Raw genomic sequence first — 10,207 nt, 5'->3', positions numbered from 1 at the left:
CAAAAAACAAAGAAAAATTGACAAAATTGCCTTGTTTCTTTTTTTTTATTTACCAGATGCAATTGGAGTAAAGTGTCATTTATTACAAAACGATTATATTCAATAATTAAGAAAAAGTCCATAAGCTCATGAATTACAACAATCACTGTAATGTTCTTGCACAATAAAAGAAAAAATGATAGGTCATTACAAGAACATCACCAGTGCCTCTGTGCAAGTCTACAATTTCTTTTCAATTATGAACAGTGCAATGCAGTGTTTTATTTCAAATAAAAAAAAAAAGAACATAAAGCAATTTAAACAGAATTTAAAGCATATGAGTTTGAATGTAATTATGCAAGGTACCTTTGGTTTATAGTACCCAAAGTAGTTTTATTAATTGAAAGAAAAAAATTCAAGCATTTGAAAATGTCTTATAATGTACAATATCAAATAATTCAAAGAAATAATTCAAATCATGACACAAAGAAATCAGTAAAGTCACTTCACAAAGAAATCAATCAAGTCAAGTAAAAAAAAAAAAAAAAAATGCATTTATAAAGTAAAAAGTGGATCACTGAAATCCTCTCGGTTTAAGAGAACATAATAAACACAATGAATTAAACCTAATACTATGAAACAAAATGATTAATAAACTGAGGTACGAGTTTGAGGTGAACACAGCACATATCTCTGAACTGCAAAACAAAGAAATTCTGACAAAAATGTGTTGGTGTGAATGGCATGGTGCAAATGTCCCGAGGAACCTGTAGAATTGAAGACTGAGGTAGATTATAGGGTAAGGTCTAAATAAATGTGCAAATGCTATGGCATAGTGTCTGTGGGTGTTCAGAGTCATTTGTGGACCAATTGAGCACCATCAAAATACTGCATTGCTAAAATAACCCATTTCTCTCTAGACCTCCTGCAAAGGAGACAATTTGCGTTTTCTAATTTCATTTTGTCTTTGTCGTGTGATATATTAGTACAGCCATCATAAATGTGGGGTTCCTTTAACACAATTTCAGTGACTTACAACTCCCTCATACATTTTCATAAACAACCATTTTGTATGAATTCGTGAAGTTGTCACAACCTGGCAATACGATAAAATCCCTCATATTTCACAAGCAGCAAGAGATAAAACAGACAATTTGCCTGTAAAATCTGGGAAGGAAAAAAAGCTCTGCCCATACAATTTTATCTCTGCCATAAAACAATTTAGCTCACGTTTATGCACTAGCTTCAAAAAATAATGAAGTGAATAATAAAGCCATTAAATGTGATATTACATCTCATCTCAAGAAATAAAATCAATTACTGAACAATATTTTCATTATCAAGAAAAACGGTCCATTAAAGAAAGTCAATCAGAGAAAAACTCAAAAATCTGGAACTTCAAGTGTGACATCAACTTCATCTGGGGTCTCTTCTGGGTTGAATGTGGCTTGCATTGCTTTTTCTGAATTCTTGTGAGCCTCCATAAACTTCTGAAGATACTTGGAGGTGTACAGCCAGTGGTGTTTCAGAACATCTTCAAGTTCATACGTTTTGGACTGCCTTGCATTCATCTTCCGAAAACGTCTGAACAGCTTGTTCCCAGACTCATTGCCTTCACTGGCCCATGCTCCGATAGACCCGTCTCTCTCAACAATCTCAGGAACATGGGCCAGCGTCTTGTGGAGGTAGTTGGTAATTTTTCCATCGTAGCGGTACTTAAACGTGGTGGAAAGGAGGTCAGCAAATTGCTGAGAGTTGTAGCTATATTGACAGAGTTGGTCAGGGCAGTCTCGGGATGGACAGGTGGAACGCCACACCGGCTTCATCTGAAGGTAGAGTTCCATCAGTCTCCGTAGTGCCTCACGTCGTTCCTCGGAAGGGACCAGTTCACAGACCGCCTCCACAGCCTCGCGTGTCATCAGCCGACGCGCATAGTTTCCATTCATCCTCATCACAGGCTTGAGTTTCATCTTCTTTCTTAGCTGCTTGTCCAGGGTTGACCGCCAACGACGGCGTTCCTCTCGACTCGGATTGCTCCTCTGGTAGACTTCGCCGATCTCATCCTGAAAGATCTTGTAGAATTCAGTCGCATTGCCTATGTCACAGTGCAGGGCATCCAGAGTAGGCTGGGTCTCCATGAAAGGCTTGGCGGAAACACCTTTGACCCGGTCACGGAGTTCATCAGCAGACTCTGAGAAAGGATTTGTCCTCCAGATCTCGTAGCGCTCAAGATTTTCGTCATGGCTACGTGTGATGGAATGTAGCACCATGTTTTGAGAGGCTTCGGCTCGGGTTGAGTCGCAGAGTGTGCATATATAAGTGGAGCCTGATGCTTCTAGCCCTTCCATTTCACGAACCATCTTCTCATCATAGCCTGTGCCCCGGAAGAAGAACCTAAATGAGCGTAGCAGACCACCAACAGATACGATAAGCCGACTTTCCGTCATGGCTTTCCGCTCTGCTACCACAGGTCCCAAGATGGCTGTCAGGGTCTCGTGGTCGGACTCATCCACAAACATGAGGCACAAAGGTCTACAAGAGAGCTCAGAGTTTGGCTTTTGTTCCTGGAAGATGGTGATGCCATCGTCCTCACCCTCAACTCGGATGGAGATGGACATGATTGTGAAGGAAAACCTCACTGCCTTCTCAGGAACCGCTGGACCAGTTCCATGCTTCTCACTGACATCTCCCATACCATCACATGATTCTTTCACCACCACAGTAAAGCCAGAGGTGCACATGCTGTCATCTAGCCCCCTCTCTCTTAGTCCTTCCATTATGTCCTCCTCCAGGTCTTTTAATGCAGAAACCAGTGCCACATCGTAGCGGAATCGTCTGGCGATGGTATCTGCAGGGACATCATCAACAAAGGTTGTCCAACCAGAGAGGCCGTCAATGATGCCCACATCCCAGGAGCTGGAAACGTTCTTTAAAGCTGGTTGCCATTCAAATTGGTGGAACCCAGGGAGAAGCTCTTTCTCAGCATTGCGTAGAGTGTGCAGGGGCTGGAATATCTGGCGGCCACTAGTGGCCTTCACAGTGCGGTACATCTTGTGGTACTGACTGCAGCTAAGGAAGGTGTTGACCCTTATAGCCAAACACACTGCAGGATGCAGACCAAATCCCCTGCCTGAAAGAGAATACAGAGGAAAAACAAAACCGTGTAAGATAAGAGTCAGGAGTTTTAATTCATAGAACTGTTTATCCAGAACAAACTCAAACTATGTGAATGTGTGATTATGTGCGTTTATGGACCGATTTCAGAGCACCAGCAATTGAATGCTACAATATTTTGTAATTCTGATTATAATTAAAGCATGGAATATGTCCTAATTGTTCTAGATCAGAGAGATTATTAATGCTTAAGTTAGAAGAGAGGTGACTCAGCTGGGCTGGAAATACTGATATTGGCTGCTGATGAAAACAGACACCAGCTGGGCCCTGTTCCCCTGGGGGTGAAGAAGTATCTATGTCATTTGCAGATACAAGGGCTACTGATGTTGTTTTCAGCCTAACAGGCTCTTTACAAGAATTGTTATTGTGTATTGTACGCACACACATTCAGTAAAGTTGTGCTTATTCTATTTAAATTTACAGTGAGGCACATAAGAAAAGAATTCATTAATTTTTGTGTGTGTGTAGATAACCTCATGGATGTGTTTAATTCATTTTGCATATCTATTTGCAGGTAGTAAATGTGAACATAATTGTGTAAAATTACATGTTGTTCTATGAAAAATGAATACAATTAACTGCAGTCAGGCATTGCAAATTAGGCTAGTTCATTCTACAAAACAAATGATGCCATATATTAGGTTGCAAAAACATTATACATTCTTATTCTTGGTTGCTCTCAAGCTTACATGAGTAAGTCAATAATGCATTATCTGTTCATTCTAGTTGTATTTATTTGACAACGACTGCTTTGACAGTCACATATTGTGGGTGACATGTTTCTTGGCAGTACCTTGCATCATAGCTTCCAGTTCATCTGCTTGTTTGTGTTCATTCCCGGCTCTCAGCGCCAGAAGGAAGAGCGTCAAACAGACAGACTTCACATCCCCTCCTTCTTCCTTTTCGGCAAACATCTTCACCTGGTTCTTTAAGTCTCTCAGCCTGTGCTTTTGAGCCCGACGGGTCAGCGACAACAGGTGCTGTCGAGGGCGCCCACCTTTGTTGATTGGCAAGTACCCATTGAGATTCTGCTCTGAAGGTGTTTGTTCTTCCTTGGACTCTTTTTCATGGTAGTGGTTGAGGCAGTGTTCCCTAAAGGAGTCCAATCGGACCCAGTCGCTGCATCCTTCGCTGGGGCAGAGCAGAGGAAGAGAGCTAAGGGTGGCAAGGAAGAACTTGGCTGGCCTGGTCAGGTGGGATGGGTTCAGGTGTTGGTTACAGGTGGGACAGTTCGGGCCCAAAGCTCGACTGTACCTTACTATGCAGACCCGACAGAACAGGTGCCGACACGGTGACTGGACAGGGTCGGAAAGCAGGTGATCACACACTTGGCAAATAACGGCACGTAGCAAGTCTGCTGGGACTTCGGGAGGGATGAGCTTAGCGCTCAGATGGTCCTTCTGGCATTGTGTGATATTCTTTACCCATTGTCCTCTCTGAACTGATAGTTTTAACCATTCTTTCCCACCTGACCCCGCAGGATTCTCTGTGGACTGTCTCCACAATCTATTGGCACCTGAAGTTTCTGGGGAATCCCTCTTGATTCTCTTTGGAAGGCTGTGTGCACCTTTAAGTGGTTTGGCCCGCTTCCTTCCCATTCGCTGAAAAGAGCTTTTCTTAGGGAAGCAGAGGTTGCAGTGGGAAGTATGGGGCTTCCAGTCTGGGATATGGGTCCTAGTGAAAGAACAGAAACCCCCTCCCCTCATGGCAGCAGTCCAGCATCTGTGACAAAACAAAGATGGATGTACTGTCTCCATGTCGGTTGTCACGTCCACCTTGAAGACCTTCAAGATCACCTCCGGCCAAGTCACAAACTTGCAGCCCATCTTGCGCAAGGCGCACCGACTGGACTCTTCCAAGTCTCCTTGGACTTCATGCGACGGACCTTTAGCCTTCCGTATTGAGAGGCCACAAAGGCGACACAGGCTTCTGCAAAAGACGCAAGTAAAAATTGACTCTTGATTAATATTGATATGCTTCCAAATATGGACAAGTCAAATCAACATTCAGAACTCATCAATGACTCAATATTATCATTAGACTCACTTGAGAAGATTCATATGTGTATCAATCTCCTGCAGCTTAAGGTCCACTCTCCCTCGAGTATTCTCCACATTTTCCTTACTCTTCCCTCCAAAACAGAGCTTCATAACACTGCCTGGAGAGCCTGCCATCTCTATCTCCACCTCAGGCTGGTTTTCCTTCTCCACCGGTGTTTCATTAGACAGAGGGGCCTTCTCCATGGACTTGACCCGAAAGAGCTTAAACTTCCATTCCGAAAACTTGGGATGAGACAGTTCGTCAGGCATGGAGGCTCTGGGAGCATCTTCAGAACTCCACCTCCCTTTCTCCATGGCGTCAGCTTAGTCTCAGCTGCTTTCAAGAGAGAGAAAAGAAAGTGAGAAGGAATAAGATTAATTCTTTATGAATCGAGAGTTTATGAGACTATGAGATTAGTTTGGCTGCCAAGGAATATTCTTAGGTGTAATAGAAAAAGGGGGTTTCAGGCTTACAAATCCACAAAAGAAGAGCAAAACAACATTATTTCCAAGGCTGTGACACAATCAGACAGATTTACTTAAGTCTACTGGCGTAGTTTGTTAAAAGCAGCCCTGAAATCCCAGCCCAAGCATGAGAGCTTTGCTCTGACCTAGAGTACAGCATTATACCATAAGTGGCATTTAGCGCCTCTGTAAAATGCATGAGACAAGCGTTCAGAAATCGATCCACTGCTGAAAACTTCATTTCTCTCCTTCCTAACATTCTCGCTCAGGGACCCACCATGTCCTTTTTTTCTATCCCTCATCTTTTGTTTCATTTTTTGCCCCACCCTCATCTTTCTCAGGTGCCAAGGGTTTGCTAAATGGACACCTCTAGGGCTGTCAATCAGTTATAATAGTCATTTACTGTGCTGAAACAGGAGTTTAAGTCCGTAGAGGAGCTTGCTGGCATTTAACGGATTGCTCGAGAGAAAGAGAGAGAGTCAAGTCTTATGATGCACAGCCATTCACTGAAGTCAAATGAAGGGAAATTGTAATGCCAGCCATTCCCTATGAAACAGACTCTATCCTGTGTTTCAACCATGTCACTCATTGAGTACAAAGATATGCATAAACACGCAAATAAAAACAAGGACTAGCTCAGAAGTCACTTCGGACTAGCAGTAGCTGTCAAACCCTTGCAGATTCTCAAAACAACTGTCAGGATGTGATGCTCCCCTCTCATCCCATCTGCAACAATGTAAAATGGTCCTCTTTCCTGATCAATAAATCAACAAGCGCTTACCATAACACTCCCATGGTGAGTACATGCTGGCATTTTCTCTCTGTCTCTCTCTCTTTTTCTTTTTCTCCCTCTCAGCTTTTGTGTTCGCACCCTGGGTCTCTCCAGCTATCAACTCTGAAGTGAACTACTGAAACATGCATACACAAAAACAGCTGAGAGCATTCAGTCTGTCAGTCAGCTGGGTTGTCCTACCTTGTTTTTGAGGCTCAGCTGGCGAATTCTCCCCTGGGGCCTTTCCGCGTGGGGGCACAGGGGAGGCCTAGTGGGTTTCTGAGTGTGGATGTCTTCCAGGCTCTCTATCTAAGAGTGGCTGGCTGGATCTCAGTCACTTGGTGCTCCTATAAAAGACTGTCTCTCCATAGGAAGAGAGTCCTATTTATACCTCACTGTGGGGTCCTTAACCGCCACATTTTAGCACCTGAGAAACATTGGAGGTCTCGGGAAGGGGGGTGGGGGTGATGCTAACCACATTCACACACAAACACACACAGACACACACATTTACTAAGCTACCTAATGAGGGCATGCCATAGACTTCTTGTTTGTTTTTACATTATGCTAATTATAATTGGCATACATATTGACTCTAATCCTAAAAAACATATTTTTTTCAAATCAAGACGTGTCTAAAGGACAAATTATTTAGCAAACTTCTAGGACATTTTGTCCACAAACTTTTTCAAAGTACACGCATATACACCAATATGAGAAAACCACACACACACGCTCCAATTCACGACATAAATCATGTATTTTTAAGACACACAAACACACATGCACATTCTGCATCGTAAACAAGTGTCAGTACAAGGCTCAAGGATACAAACTAACGCATCCCCCTGCTGTTTTCCCCCGGCACTCTCTGAAACTTATCTTCAGCAGGTGGTCCATGCCAACATGCTGTAGCTCTGCTATTTGATCACCCTCTATATAGAAAAACAGACACCATTAAAACACATCAGATCAGAGAAATACATTTAAAAGAGAGCTGACAACCATCTACTCAAAGCTGACTGACTAAAATGTCCTTTATGGTGTATTCAAAAGTTGGAAAAGCATAGCAAATATAGGGTATAGTCCAGCTGCATTTCACAATTTCTGAATCCTGCTGAGACGTAGAGACTTTTTGAACAAATTATCCATAGTAGGGAAAACAAGGATGTCACTATAATTAGCATTAACTCTACAAGTGGGCCCTGTTGCAGTCCCACTATGAACGGTGTTGGTGTCATCAGCAAATATGAAATAAAGGGATTTATTTTTGATAAATAAATCAAGGGTGTATTTGCAGAATAGTCACTGTGCTGTAATTGGTCTTGTGCATTTCTGCGGTGCTATTCTGACAGACTAGTCATTAAATAGTCACCAAGTGCCTGCAAGCATTATGTGGCCTGTCTCATCTGAGAGCCACAACTTCTGCAAACCAAACAAAGAGAAAACATCATAAATAATATACAGTGTAGGTCATTGTACAACATGGCTTCCATTTGTACACTATATATAAATGTATAAAAAATGACTGAGTCCCTGTTAATATTTACAACAACGATCATACTGTAGAATGACCCATATAATACTGCACACATATGAAAAATAATTAATTATTTAAATCCATTAAAATGGACAGAGAGAATGAGACAGAGGAAATAAATAAAGCCTCATTATTGTGAGTAATAAAGGGACGGAAAGTCATTTTTATGCAAAAGACAGTTGCTTTCGGCCAGATAATAATAGCCAAGTCTATAAACTGGGCAAAATTAGAAAGGTCATTGAAAATACCAGTTTTTACAAGCGCTCCTTCATCCTTTACAAAGATTCCTTGAGGGCTTGAAAAACAAAGGTGACATATTGCATTTGATTGATCATGATAGAGGTCACATGTGATGTGTGCATGTTTATTGACAATCTGTTATCATTTATTCACATCGTTTTCAAACCTGTATGACTTTCTTTTTTTTGAAGAATAGCCTACAAAAGAGGTATTTTGCTAAATGTCCAAGCTGCTCTTTTTTTATACAATGAAATTGGATTGTGATTTACACTATTAAACAAAACAAAAACATGCAATCTTTTGTGTTTCAATGAAGGAAAAGTCAAATGGGGTTGGAGCAACATGAGTAAATGACAGAATTTCTGGGTGAAATTTGCACTTTAAAGCAGTGGTTAGGCCTGCCAGAGCCTTCCGTCTTCACAAACCTAAAGAACGAGAGAAACTGAGACAGAAAAACAGAGAGAAACTGTAGGTCTGTTGCCATGGTGAAGCAAACAGAGCTGCAGATGTCCATCTAACAAACAAGCGGTGACCCCTAGAGATCCGCGCCTCTCTCCGCCTGCTAATTGACTTGTTATTGATAAGCCCAATGGCAGTTTGATTTATGTGAAAAATGTCTTCAGTCGACAGCCACCTGGCATTAAGCAGGGTGTTATTCTCCACTACATGTGTGAGTTTTAGGGGAAAACTTGTTGAGGTGCTGTTATCACCGTCTGAGGGGACACCTGGTATGTGGGGTCAAAGATGTTGCTGTCAACGCAGAGGACAAAATCCAACTGCACACCAATCAAAACACTTTATTTGAGTGAGAAGGAGGATCATTGACTTACAACATCTTTTAAAGGGCACTAATACTAGTTTAAACAGCTTATCGTCCTCTGACATTTATGTGACGTTTTTATGATGTCAAGCGGCCATTTTTGTCTTTATCGGACAACTCACTGCATTCACAGAGTAAACACATATCCCATAATGCCATGCAGTGCTAGGATGTACATAGCTCCACTTCTAACAAAGCATATTGCTGCATAAAATAGCATAGCTTTTCCAGTAACAAAATACTTGTTTGGGGTAGGGTTGTTAAATGTAGCGGTACTACTGGTCAGGGTTGCCAGGTTTTCACAACAAAACCCATTCACAATCTGAATACAAGTTTAGTTTTTCATGCTGCTAAGGCTGAATCCCAAATGGCACACTTCTATGCACTTTCGGCCTTGTGGACTTACAATGGCTGACACGTGCGCGTGTCCGTTAAGTCCAGGAGATTGTAGGGTGTCCCTTTTGTCAATTTTAGGCTTCAGAAGGGTGCTCACGAGCGTCCCATTTGTGGCCGATATGCGCCCTCAATGCGCACTTTTGCTGAGCCCGCACTTGTGCAAGCTCCGCGGCAGACTTCTTCCCAACAGCCAAAGGAGTGTTACGTCACCGAAAGTGCGGACTCGTAAGAAGACCAGGAATGTTTAGGGTGCCTTTTGGGATTCAGCCTAAGTACACTGCAAAGTTTCTGGATTGACAACTGTATTTAAATGTTCGATTGAACCAGAAACTGAGATTAACAGTGATAACCAATGGAGGAGACAAAACGGGACAATATTTTATCAATAGTTAATATCAACAGTTTTTCCTCTGGTACTAAACCACAAAATTCATTTTAAGCAAGCCATACAGTAATAAATGAGTTAATGAGTAATAGTTGAGTTAAATTAAACTACCCAGCAGGTTGGGCAAACTTTTAACCCAACTGCTGGGTTAAAACAACCCAATTGCTGGGTTTGTCCATTTGTCCACTCAACCCAGCATTTTTTAGAGCGTAGTTTCGAGGGAGATGATTAGCAAGTTTAGTTAGTTAGCCTAGCCCATTTAGCTGACACATTATGTTGGCAAGAAAGAAAAAAAAACATATTTTGGCCATTTAAGAGTATTCTGACAAAGTCACAATTTCATGTCAAAGCTCACAATAGTTGCTAATGAAGAGCTTAGCTATATGCATTCTTGTGG

General features: G+C 41.9%; 1 protein-coding gene across 2 annotated transcripts; it reads right to left on the bottom strand.

Annotated features, from left to right (window-relative positions):
- Positions 1-11: 11 nt before the first annotated feature.
- Positions 12-9,863, bottom strand: rag1 (recombination activating 1). Of its 2 annotated transcripts, none has more exons than XM_051884901.1 (4): positions 6,631-9,863; positions 5,200-5,526; positions 3,947-5,082; positions 12-3,109 (listed from the first exon to the last, which is right to left on the bottom strand). In XM_051884901.1, the coding sequence occupies exons 2-4, from the start codon at positions 5,505-5,507 to the stop codon at positions 1,362-1,364; spliced, it is 3,192 nt and encodes a 1,063-aa protein (XP_051740861.1). In that variant the 5' UTR covers positions 5,508-5,526; positions 6,631-9,863; the 3' UTR covers positions 12-1,361. The 2 variants fall into 2 exon arrangements, with proteins under 2 accessions (XP_051740861.1, XP_051740862.1); XM_051884902.1 differs by lacking the exon at positions 6,631-9,863 and adding an exon at positions 6,439-6,620.
- Positions 9,864-10,207: the final 344 nt, after the last annotated feature.

The sequence above is a fragment of the Ctenopharyngodon idella genome, chromosome 24 (genome assembly GCF_019924925.1).
Source record: "Ctenopharyngodon idella isolate HZGC_01 chromosome 24, HZGC01, whole genome shotgun sequence".
In the NCBI taxonomy this organism is placed as follows: Eukaryota; Metazoa; Chordata; class Actinopteri; order Cypriniformes; family Xenocyprididae; genus Ctenopharyngodon; species Ctenopharyngodon idella.
This window is presented reverse-complemented; position numbering and strand designations above follow the sequence as displayed.